The following is a 22,383-nucleotide window of genomic DNA, read 5'->3' on the forward strand; positions in this document are numbered from 1 at the left end:
ACAGCCCCTCTCTGCTTCCGTATTTACCACAAGCGCTTCCAGTTCCTGGCTGGATGTGTGGCAGCTGCTGCCTGCCTGATGTCTCCTCCGCTTCCCCAGAGAAGTAGTCGGGGCAACTGGTGCTCCCCACCAGCACCCTGTGCTGAGGAGCCAGGAGGGCTGGAATAGAGAGATCTCGGTGGGTCCCAGGAGGGAAGCTCTAGAGGGGGTGGCTGTGTTTGAACCCCACCAAATGCAGGGGAAGGGAAGCTGGAAGGCGGAGCTCCTGTGTAGAGGGACTTGAGCAAGCGGGAGGAATGGGGCGGGAGGCACCTCATGATGCTGAGCAGTGCAGGGTTGTGGATGTGGGACAACTGTCCCTGCACGTAGGCGCGTTAGCAGCGTGCCTTCGCGGCGATGAGGGCAAACTGGGCTGCGTTACTGACATGTAATCATCAAGTTGAGGCAAATGGTTGTTCAATTACTCTGCTACATTCAGCATTAGTGATGCCACATCTGCAAAACAGTGTCCTGGTTTGGGCACCTGGTTCAAGAAGGTTCTCAACAAACTGGGGAGAGCATGGCAGAGGACTGGAGCCCATGGCACAGGAGGAGAACTGGGCTTATTTTAGGTTGGAGAAGAGAAGGCGAAGGGTCTAAAGCCTTTCACTGCCTTTAGTGGGGTTGTAGTGAAGACAGAGCCAGGTACTTTTCAGGTGTGCACAGTGATAGGAAAAGGGCTACAGGTGGACGGAGAAGAATTTTGTATTGGACATGAGGAAAGTTCTTCACCACAAAAGTGATTAAGTGCTGGCACAGATGCCCAGAGCAGCTGTGAAGTCTCTGCCCTTGAACAGTGTCAAAATTCAATGGACGAGGCCCCGAGCAACCTGTCTGAACTCTGAACTTGGTCCTGCTTGGAGCAGGAGATTGGCTTGGAGGCATCGTGGTGTTCCTTCGGACTGAAATGAGTAGTAGCACTCTTGGTGCTGTCATCCTGTGCCAAAGTTTCTACCTTATGCTGAAATCCCCTGTGGCAAGTTCCCTCTGCACAGCGACATTGCTGTGACATGGGAAGTTAGCCAGGCAGTGAGTGGTTCTGATTATCAAGTCATGTCCTCCTTAACTCCTTGTCTGAATGGTAAGAGGAGTGCAATAATTGGTGGTGTCTCTGCAGTGGTGTTTTTTTATTTGAATAATGAAATATTTAAGCATCACTTGTAACTTAAAGCTTGTGCATTTTGAAGTGCTGCTTTTGATATTAATTGGTTAAGTTACATGAAAGTATAAAAGCATCCTGTTAAAGTTGGAATTTCAAGTGACTCTTACTTTCTCTTTTTAAGGTCAATGAGTGGTCCTTGAAGATACGGAAAGAAATGAGAGTGATTGATAGACAGATCAGAGGTTTGTACTTACGTCTCATTTTTTGTTTTTCCTTTCCCTGTCTGCCTTCAAGGTTTTTTTGCTTTAATTTGGGGGGGCTGTGAAATCTAATAACCCGGGGTGCTCTATCTGGAATAAAGGAAAGTGAAAGTGCTCCTGGGGTCAGACTTGGTCTGTGTTACAAAATGACATCGCTGTGAAGTTCTTGAGGTAAAATTCTCAAAAGAACCTGAATATTGCATGCTTCCAGTAAGACATAATGCTCTTAAATCCCATTTGGTGAGATGAATTAGACTTCTTATCCAGAACTTTACCTGCATTGGTTTAATGAATAGTATCGGTGTGGTATGTTATTTCTACGTGTACAAAGTTCCATGGATATATACTGGCGTGAAGTGCACGTGCTGAACAAAAGTTGCTTGCTGTCAGCTTGGGAAAATTGCAAATGGGAGAGAGGAAAAAAAAAATACTTTTCTCAGTGGGCGTTTTGCTGTTAAATTATGGGCATTACACTTCTGAAGAGCAGAGGAGTTGCTTGTTATTACACTGACGCTAGTTCAGTTTCTTGTTCTCTCTTCTGCCCACCTTCCCAGAATCTGAACACAGGTTTGGGGCAGATTCTGTTTTCCACTTTTGATCTTCTACCCTGCCCTCAGGATTGGTCCATGGGATGTGCTGGTAAAGGATATTTTATGTCAGCATCTGGTTATTAGGCACGTGCCTGTTTTGAGTGACTCAAGGAGAACGTTCTCCCTTTCCTCCCCAGCCCCACGCTTCTGGAGTAATCTGGCAGGGTTCATGTATTCTCCCACTAGTAGATTTGTACGAGTTGGTTGGAGAGAGGTACTTGTGCAGTACAAAGTCTGTCTTTGTCCTCATCTGTAAAATGAGGACAGGGTTTATTCCTCTTCCAGGAAAACCAGTGTACAGTGGTGTTCATTACGCTTGTGAATTGTTTTGCATTCTCCAAGGCACTTTGTATGTCTGTATCGGGCCCAGAAGAACTGAAATGTGGCTGATCTTGTTAGCAAGGTATGTTTTAGAGGTTGCACCTTCCATGGGAGCAAACTACCCATGTGTTCATTATTGATGATTACTTGAAATTTTGGTTTTCTCTCAACTTTGTGCACGCCATAATACTTCTAATGGCCTATATAGAATTTGGGTTATGTGGTAGTCTGATATTTTGACATGGATGTAAATCTAGTTATTGTAACAGCTCTAAACGTGTCTGTATGTGTATTTCATAGTGTTACATTCAAAGAAACACAGTTCAGCATGTAAGAGCTTAAACTAACCACCAACCATCTGCTATTCTGATAATTCTTTTTAAAATAAAGTACAGAACAGCTTTGTAATGCCCATATTGTGCTAGGATTTCACATCTTGCCAAGTGTCAGCTGTGGAAGTATGTGGTGCTGCTGGACACTTGTCAGGCTGGCAGGCTGCTGCTGAGAGATGACAGTCGTGTGCCACTAAAGGCTTTCTGAAAAATGACCCACTGTAGTTGGATTCTGCCGTGCTTTTATCGTTTCCATTGAGATTTACACAGGAAATCACTGCAATCTTTGAGTAAGGGTGCTGAGCTGGGACCTGTCTTAGCTTCCCTGGGGAAGGCTGTGCTAGATACGTTTTGATATGCAACACTCAGATCCTCCTGGGATGAACTGAGTGGGCCTGGATGACTCGAACACTTGGCTCACCCAGTCAGCACAGTTACTAATATAGCAACACACTGTTCCAAACCATCTGTTGTTGGACTCTTGCTGTTGTGATTTCTGTTGGGTGTAGGTTGCTTTTGAGGGCTTGGGAGGTTTGAATAAATGAAAGCCATTCTTGTGATTTCAGAATCGAATTTTTTGGGTCAATGTCGTTGGAGTAATACAGTAACTTTATGCTTTACTGAGCTTGCAAGTCCCTCTCATGAGTGCTTTGGACTGCTTTGTGCCTCTGTTGCGTTTGGTAGTGCTGCAGAGGGACTGGTGTGATGACTTTGGTTTGCTAGAGGTGCGTAGCTGGCATTGACCTTCAGAGGAGACTGTTCTTGCATATTTTAGGTCACTAATCTCACAGTCAGCAGTTCGCCGTGCAAGTGAAAGCATTCACTCGAGTACAGGGCCACCCTACACTAGTTTGGATGGACTAACACAATAGCTGTGGTTGTTCTTAGCCTGACGAAGTAAATGCCGTAATTCCTCAGTACTGCTGGAGCAGGCCTGGTGCTTTCTGTTTTCTGCTGTACCACTTCAGCTCTTTCTTACCTGTTCTGATACGTTGGGACTCTGCTCACTCTGGTGTCTGACATACGTCTTCAAGCTGATGACATTTCTGCAAATAATAGTGGGGAAGCAGCAAGGAGTATGTTTTTCTGATTACAATCCTACAGATTTGCACCAGTCCTTTAGGATGAAGACACCATTGAATGATACTGAGAGAATGACTCGAGTGCAGGGTTCATTAGCTCCCACGTGAGAAGCTGTGTCGAAGTCTCCAAGTTGGCCTGTGCTAAAAAGTGTGTGTTGATGCCTGTTTTTGTAAAAGGACAACTTCTGATTCTTGCCTACGTGTAACTTCTGTGTGGTATAAATAAAGAAGACTTGAACAAAACCAGATTTGAGCAAAGCCTTTGCTAGAAATAGTTGTTCTTATGGTCATTTCCTTCAGCTCTTTGCAGGAAGGTGAGCCTAACCCTTACTGTCTGAATTCTTTCTTTACTTTAGGATAATTTTTTTGCGGACTCTTAAATCCACATTTCATCAGCAGCTAATTTATTGCTGAGTCTGGAAAAGAAAGGGGGGTGATACAGCCCTTCCTTGTTCCTGCGCTTGTTACTGTGAGCTTTTTGAGGTGCCTGGCTTCTGCTGTACACAGCCAGCGTTGTCTGACAAGGCAGACGTACAAACAGTCACACCAGATCTGCTAGGGAAACCTTGTTATTTAAGGGAGCCTCTTTGGTATATAATATTTTAAATCCAGCTATTTGGTGCTTCTTTAGTACAGGCTTAGTTCAGTATTCCTGCTCCAGCATGCTCTTATAAAAAGCATGTTGACTGAAGCTGGATACCAGGAGAGTTTAAACAGGCTGTTTTAAGTTAGAGGTAATGATTTACCAGCATACTAGTTTTTGCTGATAAATTATCCATAGCTTTGGCGCCAGCCAGCTTCTAATTTGAATGTGCCAGTTTATACGAACACCTAATGTGTGTGTGTTTAAAGTATGAGCAGTAGAAACTCAAGAACTTAACTCCTTAAGTACAAGTATAGACTTGGTTGGGTATCCAGTTGAGGCTCAGTGAGTTGTGCCTGACGAGGGGAATAATTAAGTCTATCTGCAAGGATGAAGACTTTTTTTGGCAGTAATTAACAAATTTGTGGTTCTAAGTAACAAAGTTGTGGACACACACGTATTAATTCACTATATAAGTGGTTATGCTTTTTTTTTTTAAAGGCAGCATAGATCTAAAACTTTCTAGCCTCGGAGAGATCAGCCTTCTACAATCTTTCAGCACGTATTTTTTTCAGAAAAACACATTTTGAGGACTTACTTAGAAACAGTGAGGTCAATTTTGCCTAAAACAACCCTCAAAGTCACTTGAAGTTGGGCATATGGGTTAAGCTTTAAATGTAGTCTGACAGGGAAGCAGTTTTGCTGGTAAAATGCCTGTCTGTCGTCTGAGACGACTAGTTTTAAACTCCTTGTGATGACTTTGTTCCTTCCTGGTGAAGTAGGGCTAGCTGGTGCTGAACACGGAAGAGGTAATCTCATAAGTAGCAAATCAGTACAGTAGTCTTAAACTGTGTGTGTACATATATAATATGTGTGTATGTGTTTATATATATATTTATATCAGGCCAGTTTAATAGTCAGGAAGTTATTATGAAGTTGTCAGTCAAGTAGTCATCTCGGAGTGCTTTGTTCTTACTGGACCTTTTTTGCTTCTAAAGAATTTGTCTTAGTCAGCTCAGCTTCATGCAGTGATATTCCTGGTCAGTTCTTTACAGTACTCTTAACTGTGAAGGAAATTACAGATCTGCATGTTTAGTAATGAGAATTTTCCTACTAATCTTTGGTTGAATTAATCAGTTAACATGTAAATCAGCCTAGAACAAGGTCTTTGAGTAACAGAGGGAATCTGAAATGAAGCAGAAACGATTCTTTACATTGAAAATACACCCCAACAAATGACTGGTTTCTCTTCCAAATCCTTGGCAGCTTGTCACTATTTGGTTTGTTTTTCTGTACTCCAGATATCCAGAGAGAAGAGGAGAAGGTGAAGCGATCGATAAAGGATGCTGCCAAAAAGGGTCAGAAAGATGTGTGTGTGATCTTGGCGAAGGAACTGATTCGCTCTCGAAAGGCCGTAAGCAAACTCCATGCATCCAAAGCTCACATGAACTCTGTTCTCATGGGGATGAAGAACCAGCTCGGTAAGAATGGCTTCTGAGCCCAAGTACAACGACTTCTCTAGTGTTAGAGGGGAGGCCTGAGTTTCCATTTTCAGAACCAGGGTCAAATGCAGGCAGAGCTTGAATGTGGAAGCAGTCCTACTCTTGTGAATGGCAGCTGATTCCAGTGGGCTTCAGCACCCAGGGAAATTCCTGTAGCAGCCCAGAGGTGTGAGGCTGCTGCAGTTCCACATCCTCACATACAGCCAGGCTGAGCACCTATTCCTGGTAGGCACACGCACCCACAGACGCTCACAGCAGTGCCGTTACCAGCACCCATGTAAACACATGCAGCTTTCACACCAACATGAACAGCACTGACAGCTCAATCCTGGTCTTCCTCTTCAGCTGATGAGGACAGAGGTCTGCTAGTAGAACACGTTGTATATATACACGCACACAATATATGGGTGGTTCCGGTAGCTGCTCTCAGACGCTCAGTCTAAGTTAGCCAGCTCTCCAGTAACTGGCCCCAGATCTCCTCCTCTGCCTGAGCTGCTGGTACCTGGTCCTGTAGGCCCCTGAGGTTTGTGTGTTCCCTGGTCCACCTCGATTCCTCCTATTCTCCACCTTTGGTTGTTGCCCTAAACATCCCATAATAAGTTTCTCGTGTTCAATCACATTCCTTCAATCCCCTTATCCATAATAAGTTTTTCCTGAGTCCAAACATGCTTTTTTCCCCTCGCATCCCGTAGTGAGTCCTGTATCCCTTCAGTCTGCAGGATGTTCTGGAGACTGTTTCCCCACTGCCCTGTCTGGATGGGTTTCCCACCCTGGGCTCTGGAGCAGTCTGGGAGCTCGCAGTTAACTTCCTGGGCTTCCTACCCCTTGTTCCCTAGATCCTCACTGGCTCTCTCTGTTTCCTCCAATTAGCTGCTCAACAGATAATAACCCCTCTGCTCGGAGCCTGAGGGTTGCAGTGATGTGAGAACCACGTGCTCTGGAACAGAACTCTCTGCCAGTAATTTGCGGCGCGTTTTTAGTGTGCGTTCCCGAACAGTTTGAATGTGTGCCTGGTATCCCTGGATCCCCGTGGAGCCTTGTCATTACTGATTTTGACAGGATGTGTAACAAGAACTTTATTTCCTTCAGTAGAATTCCCTTCATCTTGTAAATTATTGTTTCTCTAGCAAAAGCCTTAGGACACTTCCTAAGTCCTAAATGGAGGTAGGGAGGCAGTGTTTGATTTTCTGTGATGTGGATGAATCGATTTGCCCTGTGGCTGAATACCCAGCTCTCTGTAAACCCTGTGTGGTCCTTTGTGCTACCCCAGTACCAGCCTATTTCCCTTGTTCCTTACCCACATCAGAAATCCGTTGTAATAGGCTCCCTGCAGTATTTTCCATACCTTAGAGCGTTCCGGTGTCCAACGAGAGCAGAGCAGAAAGCATTAAAGTCAGGGAGAGACTTGGTGGAGGCGAACGTGCACTGAAATGTCAAGTATTTCCCCCTGCCCCAGCGTTATCCATGCTGGTTGCTAGCAGATTTTAACACGCAATGAGTGATAAATCAGGAGTCGCAATGCAAACCTTAAGTGTAATCTCACGAGAGGTCGAATGTGGCTCCCCATGTACGTCATTCAGGAAGGGGAAGCAGAGGCTCTCCTTGCAGCTTGAGGTGTCCTTTAGAAGGAAAAACTCCTTATTACTGCTACCAGCATCTTCATCTCACTGGGAATGTTCTGATACACTGACCCAAGCAGTAGGAATGGATCCAGAATTCAGCCTAGGGTTTGTGTTAACTTGCTTCATCTTGAGGAAATGACCGCTAAAGGCAAGATTTGTTTGTTGACATTACAGGTGTAATGTTCTTAAAGAAATTAAGTATTAAAATGAAAAATAATACATGCTGTACCTTCATTTTGCTTCATTAAGGAGTGACCATTTTATATACAAACAGGTAAGTTCTCCATGACTAGGAAGCTGCGAAGTTAGATGGTACAATTCAAGAACCTCAAAGTACCCTTAATTATTGCATTTTGATCTTGGTATAACAACATACGTGAGAAGAGCTTTTAAGCTATATTATGAGAATAGCCTCTGGAAAGAGTATTGTTAAATTCAGTTTAAACTACACTTATTTTTAGCTTATCTGCTTCAGTATTCATTTTCTGGCTTACTGTGTGCTGTGAAACTATTGCACTAGAACTTCTGCCAGAGTTAGCTTGCACTCCCCAGTGTCAGGCGGAAGGTCGCTGATTTGGTCAGCAGTCAGGCCTGGAGCTGGACTGCGGCTCTGCTGGTGAAACGCTCAGCCAGACCTCTGGCTGCTGAGGGACACAGGGGGGAGTTCCTTGGGGAACTCTCTTTATGAGCTGGAGTGCAAGGGGGTTGAAATCTCTCTGCAGGCGATCTGGATTGCTCCAGGTAATCGTACAGGACTGGTATCTTTGCTAGAAATTTTTTCCCAAGCTGAGTTTTTCCAGGAAGGAAGATAGGAATGAAGCAGCAGGATGCCCATTTCTTTTCTTTTTTTTTAATTGAATTGCCTAAATGAAAACAAATTTCTGTCCATGTAGGGAGGATATAATTTCACTGCTTTCAGTGGTGCAGGGATCGTTCAAGCTTTTCTATGCCTCTCCTTCACAGCTGTCCTGAGAGTAGCAGGTTCATTGCAGAAAAGCACAGAAGTCATGAAAGCTATGCAAAATCTAGTAAAAATCCCCGAAATCCAAGCAACGATGAGGGAGTTGTCCAAAGAGATGATGAAGGTAAGATCTAGAACGTAAATAAGACTTGGTTGCACAATAGGTGGTTGTTAGAAAGACCCACCACAGCCTGTTGTGGAGTGGGAAGCTGAAAGTCCCACCTTCGGCAAGATGGCTACACTGACACTGGGTTTGAAGCATCTCCTTAGTGTCTCCATCTGATGAAAGTGCTCTGATTTTAAACTATACTAATTCTCTATCGTGGCAATTATCTTTGCAACTACCAACACTGTTTTGCTTTTTCTCCTCTTACCACTCTAGACTGTTTAGTTCAAGTCAGTTTCTTGATATTTTCACCATTGTGCACCAGAACAATTTGGCCGTACCTGGGTCGCAGGCCCTGCAGAGGAGCGTTTTCAAACGCAGACAGGAAAAAAAGGAAGCTGTGTCAAACACTAATTTTGCAGCATGTTAGACAGTTTATGCTTCATGACTGAAGCATGTGAAATACAGCTGCAAACTTGGAGCGAGCTAGGTCGTCGGTGTTCAGACATGCAACAACAAGGAATAATAGCTTGAGGGTTTAAAAGTGAGAACATGTATTTAATCCTCAGTTTTCTGATTGCTTTTTCTGTGCACCAGTTGTACAGACACGTGCTTAAACTGTAGGCAGGTGTGGTGGCCAACCCTCATGGAACAGGATAGCCTTGATCCAGAAACCTGATCTCGAAGGCAGGAAGTGTGTCCTCTTTGCTGTTTCCAAGGGCATCACGCGCTGTGTTTTTGTTTTCTGCTAGGCTGGTATTATAGAGGAAATGCTGGAGGACACCTTTGAAAGCCTGGAGGATCAGGAGGAAATGGAAGAGGAAGCAGAGATGGAAATTGATAAAATCCTTTTTGAAATTACAGCAGGTGAGTTTGCATGTGTTTGCCGAGACTGGAACCTTGTCCCTGCTCTGTTCCAACACCACACAGCGATTCCAACCTTCGTTGTTCCGACTGGCGTGCGCCCTCCTGGTGCTGTCTCGGCCTTTGCAGACAGGCAGAGTGCTCTGACAAACGGGTTCCTCGGGGAACACTGGCTGGGGAGGCCTGTGCGGTTCAGTAAAGCATCAGTAATAATTCCTCAGCTGATGTCGCTGCAGTGCTCTAATTGAGGCTTTAACAGAGCAGTGTTTGTCTGTACAGTGGATCCTCTTAACAAGGTGAAATTTATATGATTGACTAGATACACTATTATTAATGAAGCCAGGCAATAACTCAGCTGTGTTGCCTTGAGTCTTAGGCTGCGTTGTGGTTCCTGGCTGTAAAACGCTCTTAGTGTCTTGAGTTGTTGGGGGGAAAAAAAAACACAAAACAAAAAAACCTCCCTAAAACCAAAACCCAACACCCCCAACTGCTGCCTTACAGCTCATGAAGTAATGATCTACTGTTTTAGTGGTTTGACTTAGATAACGCTTAGCATGCTCCTTACCTGAATTTCTTGTGACAAACACAAGTCCTGGAGCTCTGTTCAGCTGTACCGCACTGAAAGCACAGTTCCCCAGCTCCTGCCCTGCTCTTACCTTGTGCCTGCTGCTGCCTTGTTCCCCTCTCTAGTTTCTCACACCCTGCTGTGCTTTTTTCCATCCTGTTTCCTGGCTGGGAGCAGCTCCCTTCCTGCAGGGCCGGCTGCGGGAGCGGGTAAGCAGCGTGGCTGGGCAGGAGCTGCTCCTCCCTGGCTCACCAGCAGCCACGGGAGCACAGGCTCAGGGCTGATAAAGTCCTGAGGGGGCCACGAAGATGATCAGAGGGCTGGAGCACCTCTCCTATGAAGAGAGGCTGAGAGAGTTGGGGCTGTTCAGCCTGGAGAAGAGAAGGCTCCGGGGAGACCTTAGAGCAGCCTTCCAGTACCTGAAGGGGCTACAGGAAAGCGGGAGAGGGGCTTTTTACAAGAGCATGGAGTGATAGGATGAGGGGGAATGGTTTTAAACTAAAAGAGAGGAGATTTAGATTAGATATTAGGAAGAAATTCTTTCCTGTGGGGGTGGTGAGACACTGGCACAGGTTGCCCCGAGCAGCTGTGGCTGCCCCCTCCCTGGCAGTGTTCAAGGCCAGGTTGGATGGGGCTGTGAGCAACCTGGTCTAGTGGAAGGTGTCCCTGCCTGTGGCAGGGGGGTTGGAACTGCATGATCTTTAAGGGCCCTTCCAACCCAAATGATTCTGTCATTCTGTGATGAAGTCAAACAGTTCTTGTGTGTGACCTCTACCAAAAGTGACAGGTCAAATTATTTTAAATATATGTACCTGAAAGCTGGTAATTACTAAACGAAGACCTAATGCTGACTAATGAGCCTGTTTGTTGTTTGCAGGGGCCTTGGGTAAAGCACCTAGTAAAGTCACAGATGCTCTTCCAGAGCCCGTACCCATGGGAGCGGCCGCTGCTGCTGACGAGGAGGAAGACATTGAGGCGATGCAGTCGCGATTAGCGACCCTCCGGAGCTAAGGAGGAAACACACCTGTACAGTTTGCCTTGGTTTTGTTTTTGTTCTTTTTTTGCAATGGGATATTCTGTTCTACCTTCAAAATGCAAAACTTAATATGTGAGAATACTTTATGTAATATATATTTTTTTTTTTCTTTCTGGGGAGTGTATTCTCCAAGAAACTACTGTAAGATACTTCTTGGGGAGTGCAGTCTGTAGAGATTATCTTACTGTTTTTTGTTCAGTCTGTCTGCCCCGTGAGAGGCTGTGGTGAAATGGTGTGATGTTACGTATTTTCAGATATAAAGTCCTGAAATACAGCCTTAGCTCCAAGTAGCATCTTTCCCTAAAAGGCACTTTGGCTTAATCTGCTACCAAAAATCTTCAACGGTAAGATCTTTGTTTTCCTGAATCACTACAAATTTTATTAAAGCTGCTCCTGTGCATCTGTTCAGTTTGCATCACTTCAAACTCTTTTCACAATCAATATCCACCTCTAACAGCTCCCTCTTGGTTTTATAGCACCTTTTTTTTTTTTCTTTAGCACAGTTAGGGCCTTCACAGCATTCTTACAGCAAAGCTTTCCATGAGAGCAGCTGTTAAATAACTGCTCTGCTCCAGTGCTGTCCAGGCACTGTGTGTTCATCAGCAAGCCTTACTTAGTAAGGTGGTGTGAGAATGATGAGGAACCAGAACCAACCCTAAAACTGACCCTGTGTAATCACCTTTTTCAGTCTTTCAAGATTTATAAAACTTAAAGCTGGTACCCACAAGACTGCTGCGAAGAGGTGTGGCCCATTGCAGCTGCTGCTGAACAGTGGCATTTGTTACCCACTCTGCTCACCTGCAAATCCAGCTTTACAGGCAAACAGTCACTAGCCAGAGCTCTTCATCGGGTATTGTGTTAGTCACTGAAGTATGGCACCAAAAGGGTGCTTCACTTCAGATACCCTAACATTTTCTTAATCATTCCAGGTACTATCACTTCACTATCCCAAAACCACAAGTCATGAGAAAGCCATCTGCTGCTTAAATGGCCCATTTTTAGGGTCAAGACAATCCAAAACACAAGGGGAGGTGTGTCCTCTCAAGCAAAAGCTTCAGGCACAACTAATGTTGTGACTCACAAAAAGCAGTTTGCAAAGCAAGTGTCCACTGTCTCTCACCGGAACACGTCATTGCCACAAGAGCCTCACAGGCAAAGGAAAGAGTTTCTAATTTTAAGGACAACTTACCAAAAAAAAAAAAACCCGAAGTCTGTAAATAACTGTATTCCAGCAGCAAGGGTGGAGGGACAGACAAGGCAGACAAACACCTGGATGGTGTCCAACAGCTTCCAGTTTCAGCCATAAAAAGCAAGGAGGGGCCAAGCACTGTTCCCCTTTGTGCCAGTGAGCAGCAAATGGCAGCACATCTCACAGCAGGTGAAGCAAACCTGATGCTTCAGGGCTGTGCACTCCTCTGGAGAGCTGTGCTGTTCAAGTGCTCCATCTCCACCCCCAACCTAACAAGATCAAGCACATGGGACTGTGTTTCTTGTGGTCTTAAAAATCCAGGGAGGGCAGATCAGAAAGGAGAAAACGCAGCTGAGTCAGTCAGATTGGGTAGATAACAGCTTCAATAAAACCAGATTAACAGCAGCACAGGGGCAAGAAAGTTAAAAGTCCAACAATGGGTCTGTTCATACATCGGTGTGAGATCAGTGTGACTCATTTCACTGCCTGGGAGGTGAGGCTCCTGTACACCAGCTCCCACAACTACTCCAGCTGGCTCCAAGAAAAGCAATGAGCCTGCTTTATGTCATGTACTTCAACTTGATACTGCAATAAAGGCCCATGCAGCTAAAGCCTTGCCTTAAGGATAATTTACTTAACTCTGGAATGCCAAATCAAGCGTTAATTGCTTTTCCTTACAGAAGCCAGCTGAAGCAACTGGGAACAGGCTAGCATTTACCATCAGCCAGAGGCCTCAGCAAGTAGAGGTGGAGTGAAGTTCTCACTCAACACAACAGAGATCATGTGCAGTTGTTCAGCAGAATTTAAGCTAGCAGCATGAGCCATTTCCCAGCCCAAGACCACCACCCCAGCGCTTCCACTGCCTCACAACTGCCTCAATTCCTCACCCAGTGTTATGGGCCTTGGCACAGGCAAGGTGAGCTGTAAACGGTCACCTAAAGGTCTGCGGGGCTGACATACGACAGGACCTCCCCCAGTGTAGGCCACTTCAGACAGCCTTTGGGAAGGCAATAACCACCCGTCAACTTAATTGACTCCCTGCAAGTCCCTGCAGTCTCAGCTCCACTTTGGATACTGAGAGGCAGATAAGAGCAAGTTTCTCTGAAAAAAGATACTGTCACCTGAGGGACTCAGAACAGTTAGCGCTGATCGTAAGTAGCAGGTGAAGTACTACAGGGAGGGGTATTTGCAGAGAGCTTGTGAATTTGTTACATAAAATTCAGGAAAGTGACTTTTGGCTAACTGGGAGGCTCCCCTCCTGCCTGGCTCTTCCCAACATGTCAGTGCTGGAAGGGACACTGAAGAAGAGAAAGGCTCCTTTTATCCTGGCTTACCTGGTTAGATGGAAGATGCACTTCTCCACTCTCAACCCCTCTCTGCCTATTTTAAGTTTTATGATGTTTTCAGTCTTTCTCTTAAGTAATTTTGGAGCAACCAGCCATTGAAGACCGAAGCTGCAAAACTCCCTTGATACAGTGACCATAGTACTGGCAGTGGCTGAGAAGCCGTGGTCAAGCTAAGCCACATTTGGGTTAACCAAAAACAGCTATAGAGAGATCTGTCACTAAATTCAACACCCGCCACCTTCAAACACTTCAAAAAGCAGTATGAACAGTATAAAAAGCAGTATGAACAGCGTATGATAACAGTTTTCTTGCATTTCAAAGCACTGCATCAAATTAATTACATCTTAAAGAGTCAATTGAAGAAGCCAGGCAAGGAACAATATCTGAAATAGAAGAATTTTTATGTAGACCATTCAATGTTAAAAACCAGAGAATCGAACATCAGTTCAAATTAAAGAGCAGTTTCAAACAGAACATATCCTTAAAAGTTTCTTTTAACATTTAGAAATTTAAATACATTTACCTAAAGATGGTTAACCCCCATCTCTATTACTATACAATAGCTTAAAGCTACTTTTAAATGCTAGTTCTATGTTAATGTGAAATTCCAGAACTGCATTCTTATTTTTATGTAAATTGGTTATTAAATTGGGTGACTCCATTCTTCCTCCCACCCCAAAATAGATTTTAAAAATTGGAGCTTTACAATGTCTTGAATAATATTTTTCAAAGGAATAATTTGGAATAGTTTCCGACAGTTCTATAGGAGGTATTTTGTACAGTCTGGAGAGCAACTCCATATAAAGTTCTATTGCAACTGAGCATTCACAGTATGCCACAGTCCATACATATTACTACATATACATATCAGGTTTGTAAACATTGGAAGAATACACAGAACATAGTACCACGCTCCTCTGGTACTGCTGAAAGGAAGATGAGGTAACATTCATATAATCTCAAAAGTCCACAGAGGTCCTTGACTGAGTAGTTAGAACAGCTGCCAACGCGTCTGTTTCATAGTGTGTGGTTAAGGCTTTCTGCTTCATGGTCTGCTAAGGCTGGACTCGTTCGCCCTCAGTATCCCAACGGCATCTTTAACAGCGTGGTATATGACATTCTTCACCTGGGAAGAAAGAAAAGCGTTTAGTTTTACAAGTAAGCAGCATGGTTGGGGTCAGGTTGGGAGCCTCTGACACAGAGAAACACTTGCACAACTGTCCCGCTTCCCCACACCCCGTGCAGCTCTCCTTTCAGTTTAAACACGCTCATCTGCACGAGCTTCGCTTAATTCACTAACTTGGGAAAATAAGGTTCAAATTCTAGCAGGATATAAACTGAAACCCTGTAGCTTGAGGAGAATATTGCAAGCTCAGCGAGAGGGAAAACAAAAGAAATGGAAGAAAAACAATTCAAAAGAATCTCAGAGAAGCTTCAGAAGGCTTCCTCAAAACTACTAAAAACTAACTGACGGAAATTCCTCTTCAAGATCCAATGCATTAAAGCTGATCTGAAGATGAAAGCAACTTGGGTTGTGCGGACACAGCCTGTATGGGTGTGGTGAGGGTTGGTTGTTGGGTTTTGGTGGGTGTTTTCGAAAGGGCTAAGAGGGGCAGGGTTCATCTCGAGCATTGGTAAGTTACCTGCAGTTTATCTTCATGGTTCGTATGCGTATGCGACAGATATCTAAATTCCTGAGTGAGCCAGAAGCAATGTTTGACATGCTCTGGGGATACAAAGTCTTCTGCAACTTTAATACAACTGTACAAATTATGAACCTAGAGAGAACAAACAAGCGTTAGCCACGTGCTCAAACGTCTGCCCAAGGGGTCAGGCTGTAACAGTGTCCCTGGTCCTTGCCTGGTGCGGAGCTCCTGCTGGAATGAAAACTACGTCTCCTAGAAACTGTACAATAGCCCAGCCTTGAACTCCGTACTCCTGATGAAGGCGTTTTCTTAGCGATCGATCCAAGTACCAGCTCTGGTCATGGATGGGATCGTGATCTACAGGGTTTTCTTGGCCTTGTTCTTCCGCAACCTGGAAAAAGTCACAAGATGACAGGTATTACAACAGTCTCACTGGGCAATCAAGGTGTATTGATGGTATTCCATATGCCCACATGCCAGACAGAGTGACCTGCACCGTGTTCTGGTGTAAGAGTCACACAATGAAAGGTTGTGTAACTCTTATGGATTCTTACTCAGCCCTTGGTTTGCTTGCCCAAGGCTTCATCATTTCTCAGTCCCTCTTCCTTCACAGACACATTGCAAAAGTGGGTATAAGAAATACAAGTAAACCCAATTTGCAGTAAGAAGAAACAGAGGGTTAAGTGACTCACGTGTGTTCACAGCGGGAACTACTGTCATATATGGGCTCAATACTCTTACACTGCAACAGCCCATAAGTGGGATTCAGCAGGTGTCTGCCCTGAGGCCAGCACCAGTCAGTGTGCTCACTGACCAAAACAGAGGGTGCTAACTAGATTTTCAGGTGAAACAAGGCTGGGAGGCACAACAAGTACTTTAGAGGAGAAATTTGAGAGATGTGGGGAGAGAATTTATGAAAAGAGTTCCAGTATAAATGCAATTTGCTGTGCCAATCATTTACATCCAGGACCGTAGCCCAAAAACTCATTTGGGAGGAGACAAACAGCTTGGTTCTACTCCAAGACAAGCTGCTGAAAAGCCTCACGCCTGCAGGCCAGTATGCTACAAGAGACCAAGAGGAGGTGTGAGACACATGTCAAAACTCAAAACACCAATGCTTATCAAATTCAGTATCATGTCTTAATCAAGATTTGTTCTTTGTTAATACTAAACAAATCTGCTGTAGCCTCTCTAAGCTTCCGCCCAAGACAGTAGTTGAACTGCCAAGGCCAACAGTTGTTCAGATCATCCCATCTATCCTTTTAAACATCAACAGAATAGCTCTTTCCCCTTTCAGGGCACCAAAGAAGTTCCAGAAGCAAGACCACCAAGAACTCTGAACCATTTATGGTGAATTTAAATACTGAAACAAGCCCTTTTGAATATAGTATCACATCTCTACTAAACCTTTAACTCCAACGAAAACATCACCCAAAGCACCTCATGCTTTTCCCTTAATCCAACCCTCATGAAGGTTTGGGGAAAAAAAAAAAAAAGATAGGAAAAGAGAGAGAACAAGGAAGAACTTTATGTGCCACGTATTGCTCTGACACTTCCCAAGAACATCTCGCATGCTTTTAAGAAGGATCTAGTTTAAGATTAAACCAGTTTTTGCTGAAATCTAAACCAGCTGTTTTGTTCATTTCACAGCATCACTACTTGGGCTACAAGAAGTGTGGGCAAAAGCAGTGTATCTACACACAGGATAACTTCAAGCTTCAGCTCACTAGCCTCAGACCCTACAAGATTCATGGCACATGAGTAGTTTTGTCTTGGATACAACTCAAGTACATTTGTTTCCAGAATAACTGGGATAGAAAGGAGGAGAAAAGTCCAAGGACACGTATTTGCAAGGCTACACAGACAGCAGATCAGTTTTTAAGATTAACAGCTTACCTTTTTAAGGAATTCCCGGATCTTCTCGGTATCTTTAGCAGCATAAATGTGCCACAGAGCTCCAGGTTTTTCTCGACTTTCAGTAAAACGCTTAATTGTCAGTTCATCAGCATCACCATCTTGTATGGTTTTAAGCACTTCTGTTGAGAGTAAACACGAGCAGTTACGCTAAAGGACCTTCCCTTCAACGACAGAAATAAACCCCCCAGAAGACAAGACAGACTTTACCTTCTTCTTGATTCCCCTGGCCTTTGGGGATACCCACATAAACCATAACATTGGCTGCATCAGACACGTCCAAATGGAGGTTTGTTGTGCCGTATTTTCTATCGTCTGCTGTTATTAAGCCTGAAACAAAAAAGCAGCAGGTACATTAGTAAGACAAAAAGAAAGCTTACGCCCCTCTCAGCAGCACTAAGAACAACAGAGAGCTTTTACTTTTATCAACAGATTACTCCAGTACCACAATATACTTTATATCCAGGGCCTTGCACCATCTTGTGTGTCTTCCCAAGTGATTAGTTACAGGATGACACATTGATCTGTATCTATACCTAGCCTGCATGATCTATTAAACTCCTGTTTTAAGTCCTGCTAGAAGAGGGTTTCTATAGCAGTTTAGAATTAAGTATTCTCAGAAACAGTCTCTTGTTCACTCTAAAAGGCAGCTGCTACAGTATTTACTAGTCACAATCTCTTTACTGGCCATGATCTCGCTTAGTTTTAAATGCTTTTTGAGTGACAGCAGATAACTACCCATGGAAAGAACTGCTCAAGAAGAGATTAAAAACAATGATACAGCCCAAAAAGGAGAAGTAACAAAAGTGATACAGCCAGAAGTAGCAAAACAAGGAATACGTGTGGCCAGCTATAGGAAAGAGAGGCTGTGTATACACGTGTGGAGCACGTTGACTGGAAGATTGGGAATAAATATTATTGGCTTGAACCCACCTGGACAAAAAAACATTTAATAACATCATATAATGCTCTGGACATCACTAGTACCTATAAATGAGCCAAAATTAAGTTTTCCGATCAATGAGATTAATCAAATTGTCTACAACAGCAAGGATCCATTTCGTTTGACTGTGTGGACAACATGAGCTTTAGAATGAAAAATCCCTTACCGTATGCATTGTACATCTTTGGGCCCAAATCTGGTCGTACAAAATAGTTGGGAAGTCGAGAGGCAAGGTTGAGCTTGCCCCCTCTCCTAGTGTATTCTGGCAATGGAATATTTTTCATCAAATCATCAAACCTAAAGTAATACAGCACAATTTAATGTTAGAAACTCATAAAAAAGCAGACTAAAATAGACTGCAACAAAAGCATTCTCCAGTCAAGAAACTGTACTCCTTCCCCCAGGGGGTTTACTGGACACTATGAAAATGAACAAAACATGCAAGACACAGGAATACAGCAGATAAACAAATTTAACTGCTCTGGAGTAATGCTATTTCCTTGTGTAATCTTCTCAACTAATATCAAATAGAGTAAGTCAGAATACTTAAAAACGTTTGGCAAAAAAAAAAAGCTTCAATTGAACTTCAGATTGCAAAATGACTCAGGCTTTTAGGAAGCTTCTCAAGTTTAACCAATCATTAGTAATTTTAGGTACTTGCTTTGCTTGGCAAGAAATACAATGAACTACATAAACATTTATCATCAAACCTGTTTAGTGCTTCCAGCTATGTCAGGCACCTCTGAGAAACAAAATGGTTCACTTGTGACCGATTGCTTCTCAAAGCTGAAGCAAGTGTCAAAATGTAAAAGTATTCCTACATTCCATTACTTTGGGGGTGTACCCCACAAACGATGAACAGTTTCTTTGTGAATTCATACCGAGAAGGCATCATATCTCTGAAGTCTTCTCCTGGAGGCCAGTCTTTAAGCTTCAACACCATTGGCTCTCCTTCCTCTGTTCTCAGGCGATCTGTTGTCAAATATTAACAAGTCTTTTTAACAGTTATACAACTCAAAATCCAAAGAATCAAGACAAAGAAATCCTTATCTTAGTTTAAAATCGGATGGCAAATTTGTGCTAGGGCAAGATTATTGCTGCTGAATATTTTACCTATTGGAACAAACAAAATCACACTACTTACTTGAAATATCTTCAAATCCATCCCAGAAATCTCCTACAGTAGCTCCAGTGATGATTTCATTGGTCCTGCAGTTAACCAGATCTACTTCCTGTTGGCCAAATTCCTTCCTAAAGGACTTCGGTCTCCAGAGGTCTGTATTTAATTTGTGATGCACTCCTGACACCATTACAGGCTATGAAGAAGAACAATATATTCTCAAGAATTTTTAAATGCCAAAAATTCTAATTCCAAACAGAACAGGGTAATACATAAAATGTACTGAACACCTGAACACAGGCACTTTGCCAACACTCTATTTTCCAAAATAAATGCTCAGCCTGCCTTACCAGAATTCTGCCGTGCGTTTGATCATTCTTTATTTCAAACTATGAGGCAGCTTTTTACACAGAGCCCTAAGCTCAGCAATGTGTTTAGAAACTGATTTTAAACAGTAAAATATATATCCTTTTATCCAAAGATCTAACAGCCTTCATGTAGCACATTTTATGAAGGTTTAGCATTGCTTATCATTGCAGTTAAGTTTGTACCTGCACTTCAGTGAAAGGGCAAAGCACATGAACTGAAAATGGAAAAAGCAGAAAAACTTAAATACCTGTCCCTGCTTCCAGCACTCCCTGAAGACATTCCAATTACTTTCATTGTTGGGATCTTGAAGGCATAGCAAGCGGTTATCACATAACCAGTAGTGAGGCGTATCAAACCCCATTATCGTAGGCTTTATAGTCAGTCCTTGTGGTTTCTTAGGCAAGTCTGTAATGGTTCTGTTTTGCACTAGGGAAGCAAAAATGTCATCAAGGATTTTGGGTGTATTCTTGAGTCCATTGTCTGCCTGATTAAAAAAAAAGAGAGAGAAAGAACAAAAAAAAGAAGTCAGTGCACTCTTCTGTTGCCTTGTCCTGCAGACTTTAAAGAAGATACTTGCCACTTTCAAAATTTTTCACTTGAGCTCATAATCATGCAGAGAAACAAAAATCTGTGGAACTTATGTCTAGAAACTCACCATCATTAAATGCCAATGCCATTTCTGACACTTTGTCTATAGCATTCTGGCCTAAGTTCTGCTCCAATTTACATTTCAGCAGCACTGCTGAAAGCCATGAAATACAGCACAGAACAGGACTTTCTTTATATCAAAGAATGGAAATACAGTTTCATCAAGGAACTCTCAAGACCAATATTTTACCCCATCACTTTACAGTCATGTAAGAGCAAATAAAGCTCAGGAACACCTGAAGTGAACCAGTCTGCAAATGAGATATGATGAAGATAGTCACCCAACACTGAATGTTTTTCCTTCATCTATAAGTTCCTTGATGCTTCTTTTTTGAGCCTAATGGACATGCCAATCAATGCACCTGCCAGACACTGGCCTAAGTAAATTCAGCTGCTTCACCACTTGGTTCCCAATCCCTCACCAAGCAAGAACTGCTGCTAGTACCACTAAGCTGCTACTCTAGAAAGCACTAACTGGAGCACTGCAACACAGACACTGAATTAAGTCTTTTTTCCGCAAACAAAGACAGAATTTTACCTGCTGTGACAAATGTCTGTGGTAGCTATTCACACGTTTAGAACAGTAGTCTAAGCCTGCCATTAACTCAAACCTGTAAACCACAATTTTTTATATACCTTTCCTCCAGAAGAGTTCAGCAGATTCCGCAAGAAACCTGTGTTATTGTTGCTCACGGGTGTTAATATTGCACTGTTGAATGTCTGCAGGGCTGCAGCAGGCTTCGCTAAACTAGGGAGTGTCTGAAGAGGTTTATTTTCGTTCTTTGAAATAGGTATGAGGAGTTTCTCTGAAATAAAGAAAAGAGCACATCTGAGAGTGAAGCCAGGATTAAGCCTCTGAACCATGACAAGTATATACTTTGGAGTTTTATTTTTGTAAGACAATGAGATACTCCTACATGCATACATGTAGGTATGTACATATGTATCTCTCTCTCCTCTCAGTACATGCAGATGAAATACTCCTTTCATGTAACTTTCTTCAATACTCCGAAGTTTTTAAAATCACACATTCTAAAATAAACACATTCTCAAACTGAATTTAAGAATACTTGCATCAATGGGACGTTAATCCAGTTTTCAAAAAAGAATATGCTAACCATGCCTGTTTTTACTCCAAGTCATTGCCATGGCCAGTTCTGCAGTAGAGGCACTGAGTGCCCATCCCAGCAGGCAGATTACACCATTCTCAGTGCAAGGTATTGCTGGGTCTGATCTATATTCTTCTGACAAACAGCCACAAAGGGTTTACTCTTCACTGGTTCTGCACATACCTTTGTTTTCTTTATTCACGTTTCCACTTGTTAAGTTTGATAGCCAGTTTAATGAAGGAGAAGTATTTACTGAAGCAGTTTGTTTATTTCCAATTGCTGATTTTAGAGAAGGATCATGTGTAGTGACTTGTGGGCTCAGGACAAAACTGTTATGTTGGAGGCTGGTCCTCTCTCCGGGTACCAAGTTCTGAAAAAACAAAGTGAGAACTTGATTAGACACAAACATGCTTTACTCAAAAAAGGGAAGGAAGCAAGAGCATGTCCAAATTCATTCTTTTACCCAAAAAAAAAAAAAAAAAGGTTTGGCCCTTCAAAAACTGTCTGCTCTCCACAAGAGGTCAGCACTGCATCTCAGTATTGGCCAGAGATGATGATCCAGTAGGAGTGGGGATGTCCCAACTTTAAAAGCAGGCAACAAAGTCCATCACCCCTCAAGACAAGCACAGAAAGCTGAGTTTCCCAGATGCATTTTCTGGGCCTGCTTTGGCAACAACATGCAGTTTTAATAGCAGCACTCTCTCAAGTCTAGTGACAGCTGATGTTCAGACCAGGGCTAAGCTGAAGGTCTAGTTCAGTAGACTAAAACAAATACACAGCGCTCCTAAATTTTTATCTTAAGAAGGTGGCAAAAGTCCACTCACCTGCCAGGTCTGGAATACACCTGGCTGTGAGTGCAGCACAGGCCTGGCCAGCACAGTCCAAGCACAGGACTGCCATACATCTCCTGTGCAGCTGATTTATCTACTTGTTCACAGAATCAATCAGGTTGGAAGAGACCTCTGGGATCATCAAGTCCAACCATTGCCCTGACACCACCATGTCAACTAGACCATGGCACTAAGTGCCATGTCCAGTCTTTTCTTAAACACATCCAGAGGTGGTGACTCCACCACCTCCCTGGGCAGCCCATTCCAATGTCTAATGACCCTTTCTGAGAAGAAATCCTTTGGT

At 43.3% G+C, this 22,383-nt stretch overlaps 2 protein-coding genes across 3 annotated transcripts in view; one reads left to right on the forward strand and one right to left on the reverse strand.

Annotated features, from left to right (window-relative positions):
• Positions 1-11,373, forward strand: part of LOC137664856 (charged multivesicular body protein 3) — a 34,644-nt gene extending 23,271 nt beyond the window's left edge. For both annotated transcript variants that reach the window (XM_068403427.1, XM_068403426.1), the window contains 5 exons: positions 1,323-1,383; positions 5,611-5,790; positions 8,397-8,518; positions 9,253-9,367; positions 10,807-11,373. In XM_068403427.1, the coding sequence (XP_068259528.1) occupies positions 1,323-1,383; positions 5,611-5,790; positions 8,397-8,518; positions 9,253-9,367; positions 10,807-10,940 (612 nt within the window). In that variant the 3' untranslated portion in view covers positions 10,941-11,373. The remainder of the gene's footprint in view (positions 1-1,322; positions 1,384-5,610; positions 5,791-8,396; positions 8,519-9,252; positions 9,368-10,806) is intronic.
• A 2,509-nt stretch (positions 11,374-13,882) lies between these two features.
• The window catches only part of KDM3A (lysine demethylase 3A), a 30,932-nt gene continuing 22,431 nt past the window's right edge, over positions 13,883-22,383 (reverse strand). The window contains exons 16-26 of the mRNA XM_068403822.1: positions 21,433-21,619; positions 20,777-20,946; positions 19,740-19,976; positions 19,148-19,319; positions 18,885-18,975; positions 18,170-18,300; positions 17,271-17,390; positions 17,043-17,182; positions 15,361-15,537; positions 15,144-15,278; positions 13,883-14,626 (exon numbers count right to left, since the gene is read on the reverse strand). Of these exons, the coding sequence (XP_068259923.1) occupies positions 14,546-14,626; positions 15,144-15,278; positions 15,361-15,537; positions 17,043-17,182; positions 17,271-17,390; positions 18,170-18,300; positions 18,885-18,975; positions 19,148-19,319; positions 19,740-19,976; positions 20,777-20,946; positions 21,433-21,619 (1,641 nt within the window). The 3' untranslated portion in view covers positions 13,883-14,545. The remainder of the gene's footprint in view (positions 14,627-15,143; positions 15,279-15,360; positions 15,538-17,042; positions 17,183-17,270; positions 17,391-18,169; positions 18,301-18,884; positions 18,976-19,147; positions 19,320-19,739; positions 19,977-20,776; positions 20,947-21,432; positions 21,620-22,383) is intronic.

Source organism: Nyctibius grandis, chromosome 6, assembly GCF_013368605.1.
Source record: "Nyctibius grandis isolate bNycGra1 chromosome 6, bNycGra1.pri, whole genome shotgun sequence".
NCBI classification, from domain to species: Eukaryota; Metazoa; Chordata; class Aves; order Nyctibiiformes; family Nyctibiidae; genus Nyctibius; species Nyctibius grandis.